Source organism: Parambassis ranga, chromosome 21, assembly GCF_900634625.1.
Source record: "Parambassis ranga chromosome 21, fParRan2.1, whole genome shotgun sequence".
Lineage (NCBI taxonomy): Eukaryota > Metazoa > Chordata > Actinopteri > Ambassidae > Parambassis > Parambassis ranga.
The window spans coordinates 2,097,025-2,120,267 of NC_041041.1; the positions used below are offsets into that span (position 1 = coordinate 2,097,025).

At 43.4% G+C, this 23,243-nt stretch overlaps 3 protein-coding genes across 4 annotated transcripts; all 3 read right to left on the reverse strand.

The window, feature by feature from the left end:
* Nucleotides 1–1,038: 1,038 nt before the first annotated feature.
* LOC114426811 (tetraspanin-7-like) lies at nucleotides 1,039–10,407 on the reverse strand. Its single transcript, XM_028394455.1, has 9 exons — nucleotides 10,396–10,407; nucleotides 9,561–9,806; nucleotides 4,431–4,619; nucleotides 4,106–4,180; nucleotides 3,932–4,027; nucleotides 3,599–3,754; nucleotides 3,332–3,415; nucleotides 3,170–3,255; nucleotides 1,039–3,082 (listed from the first exon to the last, which is right to left on the reverse strand). Exons 1-8 carry the CDS (start codon nucleotides 10,405–10,407, stop codon nucleotides 3,187–3,189), a joined length of 927 nt encoding a protein of 308 aa, XP_028250256.1. The 3' UTR covers nucleotides 1,039–3,082; nucleotides 3,170–3,186.
* An 841-nt stretch (nucleotides 10,408–11,248) lies between these two features.
* LOC114426338 (katanin p60 ATPase-containing subunit A-like 1) lies at nucleotides 11,249–16,145 on the reverse strand. The gene is made up of 10 exons (XM_028393680.1): nucleotides 15,984–16,145; nucleotides 15,500–15,657; nucleotides 14,710–14,881; nucleotides 14,100–14,224; nucleotides 13,906–14,011; nucleotides 13,088–13,246; nucleotides 12,670–12,796; nucleotides 12,432–12,566; nucleotides 12,221–12,347; nucleotides 11,249–11,447 (listed from the first exon to the last, which is right to left on the reverse strand). Exons 1-10 carry the CDS (start codon nucleotides 16,143–16,145, stop codon nucleotides 11,249–11,251), a joined length of 1,470 nt encoding a protein of 489 aa, XP_028249481.1.
* Nucleotides 16,146–18,683: 2,538 nt separating this feature from the next.
* On the reverse strand, nucleotides 18,684–20,987 carry LOC114426340 (ras-related protein Rab-33B). Of its 2 annotated transcripts, none has more exons than XM_028393682.1 (2): nucleotides 20,715–20,987; nucleotides 18,684–19,672 (listed from the first exon to the last, which is right to left on the reverse strand). In XM_028393682.1, exons 1-2 carry the CDS (start codon nucleotides 20,970–20,972, stop codon nucleotides 19,232–19,234), a joined length of 699 nt encoding a protein of 232 aa, XP_028249483.1. In that variant the 5' UTR covers nucleotides 20,973–20,987; the 3' UTR covers nucleotides 18,684–19,231. The 2 variants fall into 2 exon arrangements, with proteins under 2 accessions (XP_028249483.1, XP_028249482.1); XM_028393681.1 differs by having other exon boundaries at nucleotides 18,684–19,678.
* Between the last annotated feature and the right edge of the window lie 2,256 nt (nucleotides 20,988–23,243).

The following is a 23,243-nucleotide window of genomic DNA, read 5'->3' on the forward strand; positions in this document are numbered from 1 at the left end:
CAACCTACCACCCAAAGTTACCACTGAGCACTTTGACCACCACCACATATCCTAATAAATGTGCTCTTAAACACACACAGTTATAAGTTGTTATGAATTATTTTTATGCTAACACGTAAACCGGCTGCCACGCTACTGTCAAAGCAAAGTAAGCTAACACATTAGCATACTTATCTGCTGCTAAATAACGTAAACAAACAATTTGCATACCTCACTGGCCGCGTCCACTCACAGAGGGGTGAAGAGAAGAACTTCAAGCCGAACGAGTCTCCATAAATCTGAATCTTTGTTCATATTAAAGCGCTTAACTTGCAGCATCTTCATCATCATTATCTTCCACAGACACCGGAAAAGTAACAATAACAAACACTGACGTTAATGGCGCAGGTAATAATGACCCGACCCCCTACAGGGACACAAGAACATTAGTTCCGCTTGTTTCGTCTTTGACTCATGATTTATACACCGTCAGGTTAAATAGTGTTAATTAATAATAATAAAATACTATTTCAATAAAAATTCAAAATATTATTAATTATTATTTTAAGAATTTAAGTGATACAGAACAATTAAGTCAACACAAAGAGGGTAGGAACAGTTCTTTATACTTTATTTATTTATTTATTCATTGAGAATTTCATTAAATTAAATTTCAAATTAAATTAATTACTTTAATCTGATTTTTTCCCCCCCTGTGTTCACTGCCAAGAGAGAAAGCTGCTAAACTGTTTTTTGTTTGTTTTAGGTTTTTGTTTTTATGCCTCAGTAATGAATGAATGAATGAATGAATTAAAACTGGCTGTGACAGCTGGTACAGTCTTTACCTGCATTCAGTATGATTTAAATAGTTTCTATCACCTAATATGAAGCTAAATAGATCATTTGCACCGTTATGATCACTTTTAATAAGCTACGACCTCCAAATTAAAAGTGCCAAAATATACAAACACAAAGTGCACATAATAAAATAAAATAAAATAAAATAAAATAAAATAAAATAAAATAAAATAAAATAAAATAAAATAAAACCCCAAACAGCACTGTTAATCTGTTTATTTATTGATAATAAGACCACTGATGGTGACTTAGTCAATAGTAGACAGCATGGTGCATTTGTTCTTCAGTGTCTAGTGACCCCATGTGTAAGCTGGATGGTATTACAATTTAGTATATACAGGACGTGAATATCAGTTTGAAGAAAATAAGTTTGAAAGAGTGCTGAAAAAAATGAAAATTAAACATACATTCACGGGAAAAAAAGATTACAGCTTTAAAAGCAATTAAGCCACAACAGAATACTGACCAAAACTGAACACAACAGGATCCAGAAACACACACACACACATTCTGAAAGAGAGATAGAAAATCACTTGGTGAAACTGTAAACTGAACCAAACCATAATAAATATACAGCAGAGCCACAACTATTTTTCTTCAGTGCGAGTTTCCTATAAACTATTAAACAACAGCACAAAGTGCAGGTTCCAAACTGACACAACACTGATACTTAGTAGCATATGAGAAACATTACATCATATAAATTACATTTCCAATACATATCTACAGATGATGATGATGATGATGATGGCAGCAGCAGGTTGTTGCACTACACAGAATACTGTAAATACGAGATGAACACTGTTTGTCCGGCTAATGTGGATTTTGCTCAGACCACTGGGATTATAATCCACCAGAAGAAAACTAATGATGCTGAACAACACTTCGAGGTGTGTTAAAAACAAGATTATCAGCAGGTCTATTTAAAGCTAAATACATCCCGACACTTGCTTCCCTATAAAAACAAAACAACAAGAACTAAAACAGCTCTGTATACGCTCCAGATTACCACGCCTCTCATCTCACTGGGAAGGTCGGCACGTTCCAAAACCAACAATACTGTCTGTAGCTCTGAGACGTCTTCTTTCTCTAACCTTACACATTAGTAAAAGGCCTGGTCACACCTGAATCTACAGTCCCAATCAAACTTGATGTGTTTTTTATATGAAGCCCATACTTTAGCGTTAAAAAGTGCAGTTCACCCTGCAGCCTCTAGGGGCTGGCTCCAAATTTACAGCAGAAAGTGATAAATTCCCTTTTGAACTATAACTATATGGGGGAGTTTTTTTAATTTTTAATTTTTTATAACTCACTTGTTTATATAGGATTTAAAATTCTGCATAGTTATGGGTGTTAATGCTTTGAGTGACAGACATGTGTGCTAACAGTATTTGGAGTTTAGGCAGACTGTGATGCTGCCAACATGGCGACAGTTGGACCCTCCCACACCCCTACAGGTGGCATCATGGACACTCCATCCGTTATAGTTATAATAACTGTCTGTGTGACCAGGCCTTGTTTTCATAACTGGTTGGATGAAATTATCTCTTTTTTCTCCATGAAATTATTTTAATCACCATATCGTATCGTTACAGGCTGTAGATGTACATAAAAGTTCATCACTTTCAAAATTAAGATTGAATTTATTCCAGATTAAAGCTTCATAATTTGATTTTTCACTTATAATTTAATATTCTGGACAAAAAATATGCTTTATCTTGAAAAATACTCTACAACTTCAACCCTCCATGTTCCTCCATAAACCTAAATTACCCTCCTATAGGACACATAATCAGTTCACAAAGTGTCACAACCATAGGAATATACAATGATGAGCGATAGCAAAGTCAGATGATGCAAAACTAAACCCGTTCTATTAAACGTTCAGTCGTTCTGTACAAAGGTGTGCAGAGTTCTCCTGATGACGCATGCTGCGACCAGCCGAGGAGGACCAGCGCCGCTGCCAGCGCAGACGGCTCTGGTCCGTATACCGCTCGCTGTACTGGGCTATACTGATCCGAGATAATGAGCAACTTCTACATCAAGCAGCAATGTGATGTGTGGTATAGAAAGCTCTGATGCAACTGTGAGTCAAGGAATGGTGCTTTACAGTAAGATACATTAAGATATTACATTGAGATTTCAGGCAGAGAGACGGAGGGAGGTAAATTCCACTCCAGATGTGTTTTGGGAATTCGTTCTCATCATGTCTTACGGCTCTTTATCTTGTCTTCTCTTCATCTCCCTGGAAAGACAAACACAATTCACTGCGTAAGAATTAAGAACCACACCCCTGTTAAACGGGGTTTAAATGTGCGTGTTTGTCTCTCACCTGCCACCTCACATCAGCTACACCATCTCGTACTGATTGGCTGTGATGATCCTGGACAGACAGCAGGCCAGCAGCATGCCAATCAGCTGGAAGGCAGACAGGATGTTAGCTGTGACCGTACACATCTGAGGCCATTATCACCTGCTCTCCCTCGACTCCTACCTGTGAGAAGGCAATCCCGAACGTCACTCCTGCGATGATAGCCATGTTGGTTTCCATGAATGAAGTCACCAGCTCAAAGCAGCCCTGAAACAGAGGGGGCAGGTTAGTCTGCAGAGGGCCCGGGTGCGACATGTTAAAGTATGTGCACATTAAGGACAAGACGGGTATGTGGGAGAGTATCTGAGGCAGCATGGAGACAAGATGTAAAAAAAAAAAATGAGACATGTCTGATGTCAGCAGGCAGCAGAGAAACAGCCACACACTGACCTGGTGGTAGACCTTGGTGGGGGCTAGAGTTGCATTGCGGAGGTCTTCGGGGTTGCAGTCTGAGGAGTTGAAGCAGCAGCTGGCAGGAATCCCGTTGGAGACGTAATACCTGCTGTCAAACCAGCTGGTGTAGTTATAAACGCCACAGCAACGCAGCTGAGAGGAAGAGCAGATCAGAAGTCATGGATACGCCTGGATCCCTCCGTACAGCTGACACGTTGTTGACGCAGAAGTATAAACTGTACAGTTATGGCTTCGGCCTGAGTCTTTTCCTTTTTGTGTGCATGTGGTGCTAAAAATGAAGGAATGAATCTTTATGAGACAGTGACTCACCCTGTGCTGCAAGTTATCAACAGCACGGCTCGCCTCATCCTCGGCGTTGTAGTTCTTGACTGCGTAAGTGTATGTTCTGTCAAAAGTTCCCTTGATCTGCAGCATGCAAACAAAGACATTAGCTCTCGTTTTACACAGCGCTTGTGTAAATAAAATCTGTTCGATGATACTGACCTCATGGCGGAACACAAATCCGGAGATTCCTGCCACTAACTCGGCGAGGAAGATGAGGGACAGGAACATGGCGTACTGCAGAGAGGGAGATTTGCATAGTTTGCATGAAAACCCTCTGCCTCAGTTTAATATCATTTGCCTATGGCTGTACACACACACACACACTCATTAGCTGAACAAAGTGCCCTGCAGCATCTACTGGATTTCACATCCCTCTCTCTGCAGGATAGAGGTCAGCCATTATTCCCTGTTATCATGTGACCTGAGGCTAATTAATCAAGCACCCACAGCACTCTTCATCACCCTTCCTCCCACAGCCTCTCACCAGCTTCAGCATCCATGGGCTTCCTCTGCAGGTAGCGAAGCATCCAAACAGGCCGAAAACGATGATGACAGTGCCGGTGCCAATGAGCACGTACGGGGCGTTGGTGGAGTTGTCGGCTATCAGAGAGATGTACGGGCCCAGCATCAACTTCCCCCATACTCCCACTGCCAGCAGGATGGCTCCTGTTATCTGAGGAGACAGAGGAAACAGAATGAAAGCGGCGCACAAAGCCTTTATCTTCGTATTACAATGGTTGTGTTTTAGCAGCGTGGCGAGGAGGAAGAGGAGGAGGGGGAGGAGAAAGAGGATCAAGGTGGAACAAGAAAGGCGAGCAATTAGAGTGAGGAGGAGGAGACGGGAGACAGAAGACACAAATTTATCTGGAGTACAGGATGGCGATCACCTGCACACACACACACACACACAGAGAGAGAGAGAGAGAGAGAGAGGACAAATCAAAGAAGCTCTTTGATCTGAGGCGAGACGCTTCCTCCTGTTGCGCCTCTCTTAGCATTTCAAATGAAGGCTCCGGATAAAAGAGCGTGTTGTACGAGGCAGCTGAAGCGCCGTGCGGCTCAGCTGGGTATGTCTCGCTGGCAGCGGAAAGCAAGCGTGGTGTGGAGCGGCTGCTGATGATCTGACTCCAGCCAGGGCCAACTCATCATCCTATAACCTCCTCCTTTCTGAGAGGAGGCTGTTTGCCGCCCTCACAGGACAGAGGGAGCAGCGAGCAGGCGCTTCCCTCTCAGCTGTGACTCAGTGACGTCACACAAAAGTGATTAACAACAACAACAACAACAACAACACAAACGAGGCTGCCATGTTTTTTTTTAACTGCAGGTAAACAGTTACACTTTGCCCTGCTGGCAGGGTGTGACTGGACGAAGGTTGCTCACGGTGACAGATCACCAGCCTCTGGCCTGAAATGGTATTTCACTAATGAATCATTTATTTGCCGTTTGTAAACAAAGCTATAAGGTGTCCTTCAACCTGCCTGCTGAGAATGTCACCCACAGCGTCACAGTGGAGGCAGCTGGTGAGGAAAATCTGTCCTCAGGTGACAACAAGGACTCAAAAATGAGGATTTAGTGCTTCACACTTACATGATCTATGTTGTTTGTATCATTTTTATTTCATTGTGATGCATTTACTTTGGATTCTGGGTAATATTTTCTTATTTTTTTTACAAAATAAGTCAACCACTGGTATCCATGCTGTAAAAATCGAACCTAATAGAAGCTAATTAGTTTGATTAATGCTCTTTCTTCTTCTTCTTCTTCTTCTTTTTGGCGCAGCGTATCTTCAGCATACATTGACCGATTTCAGCCATTCAACTATCAAAATGTCTCAGAGGACCTTCAAAAAATGATAATTTTTCAAATATTAAGCAATTTCTGCATCATTTTATCATGGGAGTCTATGGAGGAGCCTTCGAAACCACCTTCAACTTCAGAAACCATTCAGACATCATTCTGTTGGGCTCTTCGAGGGCTATTAAACTTGTATTCAGATTTGTTCAAATGTGTTTTGTTTTCAAAATATTAATAAAAATTCAATTTAACATTGAAGTCTATGGGAGAGCCCTTCAACAAGGGTCATCTGCCGAATGTATCTCCTCCTATTAAGATTTTCTACTTTTCAAAATAAGAGCTTCATCTTTTCAAATTTATTGTATTTCTAAGGCTTCATTGGATTCATGCAGAATTCAGCAGCACAGTCTGTGGACCTGCTGTGGGGGGGGGGCATTCATCCTGCCGCAACCACAAATCACATTTTCCTGTCATCATAATGTGATAATAATCTATCAGCCTTTCCATTCTGAAAGGATAGATGCTGTTTGCTTCAAATTAAACACCTGACAAATAAGAGCACTTCATCACTTCACTGATGCAGAAATCATTGCAAAATCCAATAATGCCATAAAGCAGTTGTGCTCATTGATTCGCCCACAAAAAGGAGCAGCTCTCTGATGATAACACTACATTTTTAATCCTAAACATGTAGGCTTGGTTTCTCAGAGGCTGAGAGCCACTCTGGGAGGACACATGTGACAAAGCTATTATTAAACTGTCATGGCAGACATCACGTTTGATAATGCAACTTCATGTAAGCAGCCCGCTGTCCAGCTGAACTGGAGGACTGCAGGCTGATGATTCGATTTGTGCATAATGACATCTATTAACGGTGCTTCAAACAGCCGGAGCAGACTGTCCTCTTCATGATCTACTCACTGCTTATGGCCTAAATCATCAGCGACAAAATGTCTCTCTCTCTCCCCCAGCAGAGATGCTGCAGAATACAAATAAAGCGTCGCCTCATCATCGCTGAAGTGTTAATTTTAAAGCCGACTGGGAGATCAAGGAGCGAATCATGCAGACTTCACGTCTGCTGCTGAATCCTAAACAGTTTCAGCCTCCCTTCCTCCTCCTCCTCCTCCTCCTCCTCCCCTGCACGTTTTGTCTGAAATTCAATGCCTGGCCGGCCACCCTGGTTACAGCACAGAGTTTAAAACAGGTCACCCCCTCTTCCCTCCTCCTCCTCCTCCTCCTCCTCCTCTCTGGGCCTAATAAAGAAACAGAAGGTGCGATGACAAAATATGCTGGCGAGGACACCATGCAGTCTCCACCACCTGCTCTGCATTCCTGCTTTGTGTGTGTGAAGCACGGCGACGCCGCTCTTCGCACTCAAGACATTATTATTCTCCACAATAAGCTGCTGACAGTGAAACCGAGGCCTGGCGTGGTCGCGGCGCCCTCGCCAGGCCTCAGGGGTCGTCGAGGAGACCCAGCGAGCTGTGGGAACACTCGTGCACTTTGAGCGCCTGAAACCTGATGCTGTGGATGTAAGGCGGTGCTACAAGACCTTCCAGTACAGACTAAATATAAAAGTTCATACTTGTGACCCCGGTGCATGTGTGCAGAGCAGGAGGGATGCGTGCCTGAGCTCGCTCCTCACCCACGGACTCAGCTTTAACTTTCTGGGTTCATTGGGGTTTTACCTGGAGCTATTTTCACTTCCTACAGTTCAGCGTAAACACATTATAATTAAACTGGAAATTTAACACACTGAATTCAACTACACAGTTTTGTGTTTAGCTTAAAATACGCAATCTACAATTCAAATAGTTTCTCACACAGATGCTACATCATATTTGAAGCTGGTAATTAAAAGGTAAACAAAGACAGAGCCAAACCAATGAGAAACATTATTCCACATCCTCCGAAGTTTGGGTTTGAGCTGATTCCTCTGATTCAAATACAAAGAGCCTTAATCACAATTTTACTGAATATACTCCTCAAATGAGTGTCCCTAAATCCTGCTGAACAGTTTCACATTAATTAAAATCAGAGTGAGGATTTGCTGCTTTTAAAAAAAACCCTCCAGAGGTGTTGATTCAGCCCTCTGGTAAGTAGAATGTGGGGCGTCCGCAGTGCTGTGTTGGCTTGTATAATACTGTAGTCATTCTCCTTAAACTATTGATGCTACGGTCATTTATTGTGCGAACATGCTAACAATTTCCAGCTTATGTGTCAGAAACTCATCACATTACATGTGGTGTCCCACAGGGCTCAGGTTCAGGTGTCATTTAGTTTTCCACCTCCATGTTTCCACTCAGCCAAATCATCCAAAGACACGACGTCTCATTTCACCACTATGCAGATGACACACAGGTTTACAATCCTCTGAACGATCTTCAGCTCAGTGACTCCAGAACTTCAAATGATGCTATTCAATCACTCTAATATGTCAGCCAGTCTAGATCCACTCTCTGCTAGCCTCACATCCTCTGCCGGACATTTCTGATTCAGATTTTGAACCCCACACACACACACAGTGCCGTCCTGTTTGCTTCAGTTAGAAACCTTCTCCAAAATCTTAAAACAGCTCATGTATGTTTTCATTCTGTCAACATTAGATGACTCAGAAGTCCCTGCGATGCCTCCGCCTGGTTTCCATCCATTAAATCCAGTCCTGTCTTTCACTTTCATCTGTCCTCACATCACTCTTGTGTTGTTTTGCTTTCTACTTTGCTCAGTTTTAAGCACTGATACATAGATATTATTATATTTTTGTTTATTAAACTACTCTGCTCAGACAAAACAAAGACATTAAGATGCTACCATGGGATTTTCAAACTGTACAAATACTTGGTAGATTTATCAATAATGGCAATATCAGTCATTACTGACCCTCCAAACTTACAGCTGCAGGACTTTGCATTCTCTGGTTCAGCTTCCAGACATGACTATAACATGACTACTTCTCTATTCTACATTTATTTTGCCTATACAGTCTTCAGATTATTATTTTTTAAAGAGATATATATGATTAACTCATACAATATAGTTCCACACAGGCAGGTTAAGCAACATCAACATCAAAATACAAATTGAATGTGTTTGAAGCAGGAAAATAAATACAAATGTAATCCTAATCCTCCAGTTACAGTACTGCTGGGAGGCGGGTAATGTAGTGGAGTAAAAGTGACAATACAATAAAATATATGGGCTCGCACTGCTCATAATGAGATTACACTGTGATGCTTCCATTAACAGATAAGTGGAACATTAATTCTGGTCATTATACTACAATCTATGGCCCATACAAGACACTTAATTTGAAATATGTTCAGCAGATACTCGAGTACAAATACTAGAGTACATACAGGAGTATATAGAATAGGTGTAATGTCCCTTTAAGGCTCTATAGCAGCCTGAATCCACAGATTGTGGACAGAAAACGGGCTTTAAAGGGGCCTCCGGCCTCAGACCAGGCCCTTCACGTTGTCCCTGAATCACTGCGGTGATGTTCACATCCTCCACCTTACTGACAACAACCATGATGCTACGTCTGATCCACATACGCGCTGACGCCCAGCAGCCAAAATATGTGTAACCTTTACCCCAGTTATATAACACACACACACACACTCTGACACACACACACGTATCAAAATCTATATTTGTATCAGTTCACGGCTGATATATCGACAGGATACATGCGTGTCGATCATTTATTCAGACAACAGCATGAATCCGTCGATGATGCTGCCGCTGTCCAGCCCTTCTTCATCACGCACAACAAAAACACACACACACGCAGACCCACAAAATAAAGACGGTAACGTACCCAGAAGACGAAGGAGTACACGATGAGGAGCGTTTTAAGGCAGGTGATGACCGGTTTGGTCTCCATGGTGGAGCTGCGCTGGAGCCGCGGTGAGAATAACGGCAGCGGAAAAACACAGAGAGGAGCTGCCGCGTCGCTGCGTCCTGCGCTGCTGCGGCCGCACGGCGTCACTACAGAGCGCAGCAAGCGGCAGGTTACATGACGAGCATCACAACACGGAGGACGCGATGGATGATGCACAAAACTCTATCTGAAATCAAAGCAGTGCACTGATCATGATGTTTAAACAGCATCACTGCAGAGAAGAGCCTGGGGTCAGATCACTGAAGAGATGATTCTGTGGACACAAGTGCAATAATTCTGCATCAATCTGACCCAAAACACCAGCAGGTTTTCACAGAAGTATGAGCCTCTGTCCTTTATTCCTTCAGTACAATGATCCAAAGCTTCATATGAGTGGTAACAGTGTGTGAAGCTCTGCTCTCAGTGTCTGCTGTGAGCTCCTTGTGCAGCAATAACAGCAGCTAAAGGTTTCCAGTAGCTGCTGATCAGTCGTCCACAGCAGCTTGGAGGAGTCTGAGTCCATTCCTCAGTACAGAGCAGCTTCAGTTCTGACATGTTGCTGGGTTTCCTCACATCAACTGCTTGTTTCAGGTCCTTCCACAACATCTCAGGTGGATTAAGGTCAGGTCTTTGACTTCAGAACATGAACTCTGTTCTTCTGGAACTGTTCTCTTGTAGAACCACTTGTGTGTTTGGGCTCGTTGTCTTGCTGCTCTTTCTCTTCAGATTCAGCTCACAGACAGATGTCCTGACATGTTCCTTTAGAACTCACTGCTTGATCCATCAATCCATCAATGATGACAAGCTGTCCTGGTCCAGATGCAGCAGAACAGGCCCCAAACCATCATACTACCACCACCATGCCATTGACACCACTTGTATCAATAGAAGACAGTATTTAAAATCAAGACAATCCAAGGTGTTATTAGCAATTCTGCAAACATGTTTTAACAAAGCAGGCAGCAGGTCACCACACACAGTCCTCCCCATTCAGATCAATGGTTACATCTGATACGATGAGCGAGTTGTACTGAGTGAAATACAGAAAACTTTACATCCCACTAAATGTTGCTCAATTAACCGACACAAAGACTTCATGACAATAAAGCCACCTGCAGTCAAATCTGTTTTAGATTTATAGAAGAAGAGTCAGCACCTGGTCCCATTTTTTAAAAGTACTGACATTTCAAACATGAAGTTGCACATCTGTTGACCTAGATAACAAATGAACAGGACATTCGTGGTCATTCTGTACAGGCCTTTCCCAAGATGCACGATCATCAGAGTAAATGGAGCTTTTCGTTGTCAATTATTTACTGGAATGTTTTAGAGCTTTGCAGGTGATGCTTATCCAGGCTTCAGTTTTATTTTTCCTCTTGCACGAAGGCCTCACATGTGCACAGAACCTCTAAACCTTTGTTTATCAGGCTACTTGTTGTTATGTTAAAAGTTTCCTGTGTGACGTTCGGCGAGGTCCCCCTCAGCAGCCGGAGTGAAGACACTGAAGTATGATCTTATCTTATCTTATCTTATCTCGTCCCCTCTTCGAGGCTTTTAACATTTCTAAAGCTGTCAGTCCTCCTGTCAAGGTTCTGGTCCCCTCTGAGTCTAATCACCACCTGTCTCTACACTGACCCGAACTCGCCCATCCAGGCCACGTATTTTTCAAGGTCTGCAGCAGAAACGGACTTTGAGACTTTCTTGAGCGTTAGAGTGAAGTCCTCCATGGTCACAGGCATCTGCAGCTCGTCTTTAGACAGAGCTCTTATCTCTTCGGGGGTGAGGCCTTGGATTCGACGGCGCATCGCCACCATGGACGCATCCCTGATGTGCAGAGAAAGAAAGAGAAGAAGGTTACTCATCGCACATTATAATTCAACTGATCTGAATTCTGCAAGGTTTCACACAGACACAAGGTCAGTGGAACAGTGAGAGAGGAGCAGAAACAACTTCATGAAATAACTGAGCATTTTCACCTCAACACCAAGGACACAAAGTTCACACAACTATTGGACTACACTCACAGAATGCTAAACCAGCAACATACAGTGCCTTAAAGGTAGGGCAGGAGATTTTAAAAACTCAGAGAGAGTCAGCCAGATTTTGAAAGTAAACGCACGCCCCTTTCTCTCGGAGCTCACCCTGAAGCCACGCCTCCCAATCAGTCTGTGACTTCGGCCATCATGCACGTACCTCTCTGGTGCGCACAGAGCAGGAAGAGAGTGACAACCAGCCAATACTCCGCGCAGGGTCCACCCGGAGGATTGGCTGATGTTTTTAGTGTTTTATAGCTTCCACAGATGATTCATATTCTTTGTTTTAAAGCGAAACCACCAAACTAATCGGTTGCTATCGGATTGTAAAGAGAAGTTACACTAATTTAACAAAAACTGCACCAGAATGAACTCTCCTACCCGACCTTTAAGAGTAAAGTGGTATACTTCAGATCCCAGAAAACAAAGCCCAAACCATGATACTACCACCACCGTGCTTCACCTTCATTACACTGATCAGAAATAAATAACAGTGTGTGTGATGATGCAAGAGACACGACAGTGCTAACATCAGTGCGCAGTGTAAAGGTAAAGGAGACCAACCTGCAGACAGTGGTGATGTCTGATCCGGAGTAACCCTCAGTCATCTCAGCGATGAGGTCCAGATCAATGTCCGCAGCCAACTCCAGCTCCCTCAGGTTGATCTTTAGAAGCTCTACGCGGCCCACAGCTGCACAAACGCACCAATCGGCATCAACATGAGTAATCGGTGTTTCGAGCTGTTCGTGTGCAGTGTCTGTCAAACCGCCGTTACCTGCTGGCAGGGGGATGTAGATCCGCTTCTCCAGCCGCCGTCGCAGCGCCTCGTCGATGTCCCAGGGGAAGTTTGTGGCAGCGAGCACCATCACCATCTTAGAGGGGTCGTCATTCTCCAGGGATCCTCCCACACCTGGCCATGAAAACACGATTAAACTAGCCTTTGGATTTAGCCTAGGATTTATCCCTCTATTAGCCGCCCCCCGTGTGGCGTCGGTTTGTTCGGTCCTACCCACCGTCCATCTGGATCAGAAGCTCGGATTTGACCCTGCGGCTGGCTTCGTGCTCGTCAGATGTTCCTCTCCTGCCACAGATGGAGTCAATCTCGTCTATGAAGATGGTTGTGGGTGCATAAAATCTGGCCTAAGAAAAAAAGGTTAAGAATTTACAGAGCGCACACACACAAACAAGGGGATGGCTGCATTCTGCTGTAGTCCTTGTATCTATGGTTTGACACAAGCTGCAGTTCCCTCTCACAGCCTCTGGGGGCAGGCTCTAAAAGTGGATCAAACCCCACACACCTCCATCTTAAAACTTTACAACAAGATGTTTACAGCCTGATAGAACAACTCTTCCAACCTGGCGACATTTAGAGGCTTTGTAGAAGTTTATACACATTTTATGCATATTTTTTTAGAGTCTGACATATTTTACCATTTCAAACAGCAGACGGACGAGTTTCTCCGACTCGCCCCTGTATTTGGAGTTGAGGGTGGAGGAGGACACGTTGAAGAAAGTAGTCCCACATTCGGTGGCCACAGCTTTGGCTAACAGGGTCTTCCCGGTCCCTGGAGGGCCGACCATTAACACACCCTGAAACAAGCGGTCACATGCAGTTAGCAGATTAAACATGTAACCATTACATCAGTAGGAGAAGCTAGTTTACTTTTCCCACTTTATATTTTGGGAAGTAGTATTGTTTTTGTACCCCTATATATATATATATATATATATATATAGATAACTTTGACTGGCAGAGACCAGTTTTAAGTTAAAGTTCCAACCCCTGATGTAAGTCTCTCCTGCAACCATTAGCACTGATGTCTGTGTCTGGTTTGTTTCTGTGAAGATTAAATCAACAATTTAACCATTAAAAAAATCCATAATGCTACAGAACCCATTCAGGCTAACGTGTCCTTTCCTGATGGAGGATCAGGCAATTGATCAGAATCCCTGGTGGGAGTGTGTGTGTGTGTGTGTGTGTGTGAGATCCTTCATTTCACAGCACTTTCTGTCATCTGAAAAGTATTGATTTAACATGGACAATCAGCTCATGATTAATTTATGCATGGACGTATCAGACGAATGAAAAGCACTGTGCTGCTGTTAAAAATCAGGATAAAGTATCGACCCTCACATGGCGAGCCTGAGGGCGAAAAGGCCTCACATGATGGAGCTCATTCAGAAGAAGCAGTCATACTATACCCACACACACACACAGCTGTGTATGCAGAGAGTGTGTGTTTGTGTACCTTCCAAGGGCGACGAATGCCCTTAAAGAATTCAGGCATCCACATGGGGAGCACCACCGCCTCTTTCAGCAGCTTTTTGGCATCCTCCAGATCGGCGATGTCGTCCCTACAGTCCACACAGGGAACACACAACAGAGCATGTAGGAATCATTCAGTGCGTTTTGTGCACGTATACCCAGCGCGAGCTACCATACCAGTGGACATTAGGATTACGGGACACGATGTCTCTCTCCAGGGAGTCCACTAAGTCACCATCATATCCTGTGCCGTCAAACTTCTTCTGGTCCTGCTCCTGTGCGTCTCCAGATCCTTTCTTTCCCTGATGAAAAAAAAAGAAGGCTCAGATTAGGCCCCGTTCACACTGGGGAAAAAATGTGGCTTAAGCAGGATTTGGCCGCATCCAGATCAATCCAGATGTGTTTTTTTCCGAGTGTGAACACCTCCAATCCGGCTGAATCCAGTTTGATTTCAAGCCGGCTAGATCCACCCTCGACAGGTGGATCTAGCAGGATTGGCTCAAATGTGGCTCAAATGTGGCTAGCAAATCCGGCTAGCCACATTATTAGCCATATTACGAGGCGCCACCTAGTGGTTTGGAGGACAGCAAACACGCTGGATGAAGCCGGATTGAGTGCGGACACAACTGTGTGCTAGCCAGATTTGAAAATAGGTCTGAACGCATCCAGCTTAAAGGCTGTCTGGGCTCAATCCTACTCTAGCTGGAATGACTTTCTCCAGTGTGAACGGCGCCTTAATTAACTCGCCCATTCATCAGTCCGTCCACTCAGCAGCGTTAAGTCTCACCTTATCGTCTTTGGGTTTTATGCCTCGGGCATCTCTGACTCCGGGCCGATCTGATTTGGCCTGGCCGCGGCCTGCTGGTCCTGCTGGCCCTGCTCCTCGATGCTGCAGGGCGGGACAGTCCTTCCTCTGCAGCTGTACAACACCGCTGGGCCACTTCACCACAACAGGGTTTCTATACAGAGAGGCACACAAACAGATAAAACACACCTGCAGAGTATTAGTGGTGATAATACTCTATATGAACTAGCTCCGCTGGTTCCTCCGTGGAGATGAAGCTCAATATGTTCACAGTAACAAACATGGTCAGTCACGTTGTGCAGGCAGAGATGAAACTGATTATGCAAAATGTGTCTCTTTGTTCTTCAAAGTGCTTCCTTGTGGGGCTGTTTCGCCCTGCGGAGTCTCTGTGTGGCATTATTTCCAATTCGCTCTGCTGTCACTGCCACTCAGGAAGTAAGACCCGGAGCACAGTGGGCCATTGAGCAGCCGTTTAAGGAGACAAGACAAAAAAAAACACATTCCAAAGCTCTTTCAAAAGTGTTACGACGTGGCGGGGGGCGTGGCCTCAAAGTCGACCATTTGCCATTACAAAGGAACACTGTATTTTCTGCAGTACCACCAACATACTTCATGCAATGTGGACAAAATCTTACAGTACTGCTATGGACCCGAGTCTGAACAGATATATGTCTCTGAAAATGAGCGGATGGCAGGGTGTGCGAGGGCCCGCAATGCTGCTTGCAGCTTTAATTTATCTAAATACTACATAACATGAAAGAATTCGACGCACCTGAGCTCTGCAGGGATGGGGGGAGGCCAGACTGGATCCTCTGGTCTCTCCTCCGTCTGAGGGGTGAAGATGTGGTTTGGCTTCTCTGTTTTAAAGCTCTCCAGGGTCCCCATGATAGCTTTTACTTGCTCATACTCCTCAGTGAGCTCCTCTCTGACCTGAAGAGAGGAGAAAGTTTATAATGTTCATGAGTCCAGCATCAGGAGAACAACCATGGTGAGCATGGCAGAAGAAGACAAAACGCTGCTCTCCATACAGAACACTGCTGCCATAAAGATCAGGAGCACAAACCAGAGGACTGCTGGGAACGTGTTTAGTGGAGATCAAAGCATGGCGGTGGTAGCATCATGGTTTGCTCCATCTAAATAAATGATCATTTTTTTGACTGACTTCTCTTTGTTTACGTTCAGGACTTGTGATCCTCTGTTGATGCTTTGGGTCTTAAGCTCCACCTGTGGTGCAGTAGCTAGTTTGTAGGACTCACCTGTAGCCACCTGACTATGACGGCGGGGTCTCTGAGGGTGTGACACTGCTTGTGGATCTGTTGGATGACACCCTGGTAGTACACCATGGAGGAGTCGTAGTTCCCGAGCAGGGCGTACTCCCGGCCCTTCTTAGCATTGTCGCATATCTCTTCCAAATTCATGCTGGATAAAACCTGGATAGTAAAAAAAACCCTGTAAACGTGTGTTATTTCAGGACGGTGCAGCATGAAACTACAGGGTGCAGAGCAGACACTGAATAAAGAGGCAGGGACGAGCACAGAAGCTCATTTGAAGCGTGCTTTCATTTAGCCGGGGTCCAGGCTGTGGTTGCACCTGCCGGCTAAATGAAAGCACGCTTCAAATGAGCTTCTGTGCTCGTCCCTGCCTCTTTATTCAGTGTCTGCTCTGCACCCTGTAGTTTTACCGCCGTTAGCTGTTTGGCAAGCTCACTGCTAGGTAGGGTTGGGCGATATTGGCCAAAAAATTAATTACGATTAATTGTGGCATTTAGACGATAACGATTAATTTGACGATTAATTGCACTGACATGTTTTTGACTCTAAATCAGCACAGTGTTCTAGCATGATACCGACAAATCATCAGTCAAGTTAACTACTTCATTCTAACAGGTTAAGCTGGGGAGTAGTGATTAGGCCCAAACCAGCCATGGAAATATGTATTGATAACAGATGCACAAACTGCTTCAAAATAATAATGAAGCAAACATTTAAAGTAGCTTTGTCCTTCAAATGTTCTTATCTTAAGGTCACAGAGCAGTGCATATCAGCATTAAAATTAAACAGGACAAATAAGTCCAGAAAAGTCACATCAGTGAAAATGATCAGTGAAAAATGTGCAAATGAACCTGTGACTGGAATATGTCCCACATTAGTGCGTGTTTTCTAAACGTATCGCGGATTCTCGGCTGAGTGGAATTCTTTCCAACATCTGCTGGTGGAGACATTGCTGTTGTAATGTTTTCCTCTCTTGCTGTGGAGTCCGTAAATAAAGATCGGGAGGCAGCTTCTCCAGTCGGAGTTTATTCCATTGATAGGAGGAAACATCCAGTTGCTATGGCAACAACCAACGCTCCACGCTTCACACCTAATGCATGTCGCGTACGCGTGCGCGGCACTATACACTACAGCTGTAGCCGGCGGTGTGGCCTCGTCGCGCTTTCCTCGGCTTTCTTCGGTGATACGATTTTGCACTGCTAGCCTACTGCTAGGCCAAAAAAAACCCAAAATAATGCAGGCAACACAACAACAACAACAACAACAACACGCCGACAGGCTGAATTACACCTTAAACTACAAGCCCGATGCGGAAACATGTCGCTTACCTCCATGAAAAGCGCCTGTTTCTGAGGGTTTTCTTGAGTCAGAGCTCCAGGGTTGAGGACAGTGTTTCCATGGCTGCAGAGAGACGCCGTGGCGGCGGTGCTGCCTTCACGTCCTAAAGGCAAGCTGGGAAATGTGAGCACTTATCGTGTCGATGGAGGTCTTCAACGAATATGACTGAATCAGAGCTGCTTATTAAATGACACAGCAGCAACTTTACTGGGGATAAAGGGTGAGGACTAACTGTGAATCATATGTGCAGCAAATACGTCATCAAACATGCATTTAACTGGACAATTGGCAATTTTAACCGATTCACGTAAATGTATCATGAGAGGTGATGCTGTGCAGACACTGGCCGCTAGTCGTCGCTAGAAATTAGGTCAAATATTACAAAGTAACTAGAAAAAAGCATTTCCTGAAGAAAACACAAGTTTGATTGCTGCAGCTGAAGCATGGGTCTGAATTGCTGGAGAATCTGAAGCAATCTGGATTTAATTTGCTGAAACACGGTTAAGAATTTAGAAAGATGACGCTCTTATTTTGAAAAGTAGAAAATCTTAATAGGAGGAGATACATTTGGCAGATGACCCTCGTTGAAGGGCTCTCTCATAGACTTCAATGTTAAATTGAATTTTTATTAATATTTTGAAAACGAAACACATTTGAACAAATCTGAATACAAGTTTAATAGCCCTCGAAGAGCCGAACAGAACGTTTAAATGGTTTGTGTAGCTGAAAGCATGTGGAACTAGCTACATGTCAAAGTTGAAGGAGGTTTTGAAGGCTCCTCCATAGACTCCCATGTTAAAAATGACACAGAAATTGCTTAATATTTGAAAAACTATATAGTTGACCCAATAGGTCCTCTGAGACATTTTGATAGTTGAATGGCTGAAATCGGTCAATGTATGCTGAAGATACGCTGCGCCAAAAAACATACAGAAGAAGAAGAAGAAGAGATTGGTTGCCTAGCAACAATCAAACTAATGAAACTATGGTGATAAACTCACAGTTCTTATCTTCCTTAAGTCAAACTAAAATTATGGATTATTTTTTTCTGCACATTAAAGACAATAAAACAATAATATAAAAGGTTTTTATGATGATATTGAAGTGCATTATTAAGTCTGTTATTTCTAATACCGATCTGTCTTTTGTGCCGATATAAAGCATAAATAAATAAATAAATACTGAGAACGAGCAAAACAAAGGCACATCCATCCACTGACATGACACTACACACCTCACTAATTTAAGATAAAACCAGTTTTATTGACATGTGGTCTTAACATCGTCACACTGATGTTTGCATTATTGTACAGATGCGATGCAGTTATCATAATTTGTTTCCTCCGTTACGAACGAGTTGTATTCAGTCATGCTGTTCGTGTGTGTGCATTTGCATTGTGCTGACTGAAGGTTTAAAACTGGGGACACAAAGAAAAGTTGACACAAATAAGATCAAGAGAGCAAAACATTCGATAACAGCAACACAACTCACACTGCAGGTCTGCTGTTTAACACGTCTGATTAAGACAATGAGTGGTGTCCTTCACAGTTTCAGTGTTTCTTACTGGTCTCTGAACACAAACACACACAAAAATCTGATTTTCCTGTACCGTCTACTCTGCGTTGATGCTGCATATTATTTAATAAAGTGATTTCATGTGCATGTTCAGCTACATATGCCTGGCTTACCTCCACATCCAGTCATGCAAACTGTAGATTTAATAATGTGCAAAATGATATACTGTCACTAGCTGTTCCTTAACAGGCGGGGGGGGGATCTGTGAAATCACAGGAAGCTGTCGGCCTTTGCACATCATGTGGTCTTCATCAGCACCGTTATTATTCCTGCAGCTTTGTATACATGTTAAATACACCTCTGTATGATGTAGATGAGCTCAGCATCGACAAACCCCTGTTGTCTGCTCCCTTTGGTTCCACAGATGCCCGACACTGCTCTCGCTCGGCTGCTTTAGTCTCAAAGGTTTGTGGCTCTTCAGCCTGTACGCTAAAGTCAGAAAGATAGCATCGACGTGCTCCTTCTCTGACGGGTCCTTAGCCGAAGTCTCAAACAGAGGGAAGTTGTAGCTGTCAGCGAGGCAGTGCGCGGCTGACGTGGACACCTCCCTGCGCTCCCTCAGGTCGCATTTGTTTCCCACCAGGATTCGGGGCACCAGGGGCGCCACAGAGTGACGACTACACTCCTCCACCCACTCCGGGATGCTCTCGAAGGAGGCGAGGCTGGTCACGTCGTACACAAAGATGACCGCATGAACGCTGCGGTAGTAGTGCTCCACCATGCTCTTCCTGAAACGCTCCTGACCCGCTGTGTCCCAAATCTGCAGCTGGAACAGCAGAGACAGATGTTAGCGTGACTGTAAAATAACACTGAGGATAAAACGTTTGTTTGTGCCGCTCTGCTCCGAGCACAAGTCCTGGAAGTAGACAAAGAGAAGCCAAGACACACAGATGAGACAGACGTATGAGCCTCTGTCAAAATCAGTAAAATGATCCAATGTCCCACATGTTGCTGGGTTTCCTCACATCAACTGCTTGTTTCAGGTCCTTCCACAACATCTCAGGTGGATGAAGGTCAGGACTTTGACTTCAGAACATGAACTCTGTTCTTCTGGAACCGTTCTTTAGTAGAACCACTTGTGTGTTTGGGCTCGTTGTCTTGCTGCTCTTTCTCTTCAGATCCAGCTCACAGACAGATGTCCTGACATGTTCCTTTAGAATTCACTGCTGTCATTCAGAACTCATTGATCCATCAATGAGGACAAGCTGTCCTGGTCCAGATGCAGCAAAACAGGCCCTAAAACCATCATACTACCACCACCATGCTGCACAGAGGGGATGAGGCTCTTGATGCTGGGGTGCAGAGTTTTTCATTTTTCCAAATTTCTAAATTCTGTTGTGTTTTTATCAATTTATTCTTCAATGTATCGTCTGCAGACGGGCAGCAGCGTTGTTTTTGGAGAGCTGTGACTTTCTGTTTGGAGCTTTGTTAGATCATTTTCATGAATAAATAAAGGACCAAGTCTCAGATGTCTGTCTCATTTGTTTACTTGGGTTCTCTTTGTCTACTTTCAGGACTTCTGCTGACGGTCTGGGTCAAATTTATGCAGCAATATCTAAATTCCAAAAGGTTTCACAAACTGTAAGCATCACTGTCTGTTTTAATATTACTAAAAAAAAATAAAACCCATAGGAAGGTCTCATTCTGTGGGTCTGATGTCTAGTGTAAACTGGATGTGTTTTATGTGGACATCATGATTCAGTGTAGCGGCTGCTAGCTAAGTGTCCTCTGTGTTTTTATTCACAGCGGTGTACCTGGGCTCAGAGTGTCCGTCTGTATGTGTTGGTCTCGGGTCCTCTCACCTTGATGCTCTCTCCATCCAGCTCCAGCGTCCTCTCTCTGAAATCCACCCCGATAGTTGCCTCCGGGTTTTTCAGGAAAGTGCCCCCGCAGAAGCGGTAAGTCAGACACGTCTTCCCCACGTTGGAGTCTCCTATGACGATTATCTTAAAAATCCGAGCGTGTCCGGAATCATAGTCGACACCAGAGGAGAGCTCTAAGGAGTCATTTCGACTGAAAACTGTGTCAAAACGCTCCCCAGGTTTGTTTTCTATTGCCATTGCTCATCTTCTCGCGGTCTGGACGATGTTACGGCTGAAGTATCGCGAGATTATGAAAAAGCCACAACTAGAAGCGCCGGTCAGTGTTTTTGATTTTGATCCATTTAATGATGCTGATAATATTCATTTAACTGTTATTTAATAATGTTGCGAGTAAATAAATAAATGTCTGTTGAGTGAATTGAATAATAAAATTTAAAAATGTAAAAAAAAAATCGTAATCGTAAATCTATATATAAAATTTGCATATAAATTATATATAATTATTTTATATATATATTTTTATATATATCAAATATATAATTTATAAAAATATTTTTTGTTATAACGTATTTAAAATTTAAATTATATATAGATATAATTTATATAATTATATTTATATATACACTCAACAAAAATATAAACGCAACACTTTTGTTTTTGCTCCCATGTTTCATGAGATGGACTTGAAGATCTAAACTTCATTCCAGATACACAATATTACCATTCCTCTCAAACATTGTTCACAAATCTGTCTAAATGTGTGATAGTGAGCACTTCTGCTTTGCTGAGATAATCCATCCCACCTCACAGGTGTGCCACATCAAGATGCTGATCTGACATCATGATTAGTGCACAGGTGTACCTCAAACTGCCCACAATAAAAGGCCACCCTGAAATGTGCAGTTTTGTCTCACAGCAAAATGCCACAGATGCCACAAGCATTGAGGGAGCGTGCAATTGGCATGCTGACAGCAGGAATGTCAACCAGATCTGTTGCTCGTGCATTGAATGTTCATTTCTCCACCATAAGCCGTCTCCAAAGGCGTTTCAGAGAATATGGCAGTACATCCAACCGGCCTCACAACCGCAGACCACGAGTAACCACACCAGCCCAGGACCTCCACATCCAGCAGGTTCACCTCCGAGATCGTCTGAGACCAGCCACTCAGACAGCTGCTGAAACAATTGGTTTGCATAACCAAACAATTTCTGCACAAACTGTCAGAAACCGTCTCAGGGAAGCTCAACTGCATGCTCGTCGTCCTCATCGGGGTCTTAACCTGACTCCAGATCGTCGCCGTAACAGACTTGAGTGGGCAAATGCTCACATTCGATGGCGTCTAGCACGTTGGAGAGGTGTTCTCTTCACGGATGAATCTCGGTTTACATTGTTCAGGGCAGATGGCAGACAGCGTGTGTGGCGTCGTGTGGGTGAGCGCTTTGCTGATGTCAATGTTGTGGATCGAGTGGCCCATGGTGGTGGTGGGGTCATGGTATGGGCAGGCATCTGTTATGGACGAAGAACACAGGTGCATTTTATTGATGGCATTTTGAATGCACAGAGATACCGTGATGAGATCCTGAGGCCCATTGTTGTGCCATACATCCATGAACATCACCTCATGTTTCAGCAAGATAATGCACGGCCCCATGTTGCAAGGATCTGTACACAATTCTTGGAAGCTGAAAATGTCCCAGTTCTTGCATGGCCAGCATACTCACCGGACATGTCACCCATTGAACATGTTTGGGATGTGCTTGACCGGCGTATACGACAGCGTGCACCAGTTCCCACTAATATCCAGCAACTTCGCACAGCCATTGAAGAGGAGTGGACCAACATTCCACAGGCCACAATAGACAATCTGATAAACTCTATGCGAAGAAGATGTGTTGCACTGCATGAGGCAAATGGTGGTCACACCAGATACTGACTGGTTCTGAGTCCCCAGACCGCCAATAAAGCAGAAACAAAATGCACATTTCAGGGTGGCCTTTTATTGTGGGCAGTTTAAGGTACACCTGTGCACTAATCATGATGTCAGATCAGCATCTTGATGTGGCACACCTGTGAGGTGGGATGGATTATCTCAGCAAAGCAGAAGTGCTCACTATCACACATTTAGACAGATTTGTGAACAATGTTTGAGAGGAATGGTAATATTGTGTATCTGGAATGAAGTTTAGATCTTCAAGTCCATCTCATGAAACATGGGAGCAAAAACAAAAGTGTTGCGTTTATATTTTTGTTGAGTGTATATAATCATATTCGTAAATCTATATATAAATGTGCAAATAAATCATATATTATAATATATATTATATATATATATATATAGAAAATATAATATAATATAATTTATAAAAATATATTTTGTTATAAATTATATATAAGTTTATATATATATATAATGTATATATATATATTATATATATATATAAATATATATATATTATATATTTATATATATATATATAAATATATATATATAAATATATATATATATA

Bases quoted from the DNA above. Each gene is read 5' to 3' on its own strand.
- LOC114426340 (XM_028393681.1), bottom strand. From the start codon at position 20,972: ATGGCAATAGAAAACAAACCTGGGGAGCGTTTTGACACAGTTTTCAGT. The intron at 19,679-20,714 runs GTGAGAGGACCC...CTGCTGTTCCAG, and splicing joins TGGATGGAGAGAGCATCAAG to CTGCAGATTTGGGACACAGC.
- LOC114426338 (XM_028393680.1), bottom strand. From the start codon at position 16,145: ATGAATTTGGAAGAGATATGCGACAATGCTAAGAAGGGCCGGGAGTAC. The intron at 15,658-15,983 runs GTGAGTCCTACA...TCCTCTCTTCAG, and splicing joins TCATAGTCAGGTGGCTACAG to GTCAGAGAGGAGCTCACTGA. The intron at 14,012-14,099 runs GTATGGTAGCTC...TGTGGACTGTAG, and splicing joins CGTAATCCTAATGTCCACTG to GGACGACATCGCCGATCTGG.
- LOC114426811 (XM_028394455.1), bottom strand. The intron at 4,181-4,430 runs GTGAGAGGCTGT...CCCTCTCTGCAG, and splicing joins GCCCATGGATGCTGAAGCTG to TACGCCATGTTCCTGTCCCT. The intron at 3,256-3,331 runs GTAGGAGTCGAG...TCTGCCTTCCAG, and splicing joins TCGGGATTGCCTTCTCACAG to CTGATTGGCATGCTGCTGGC.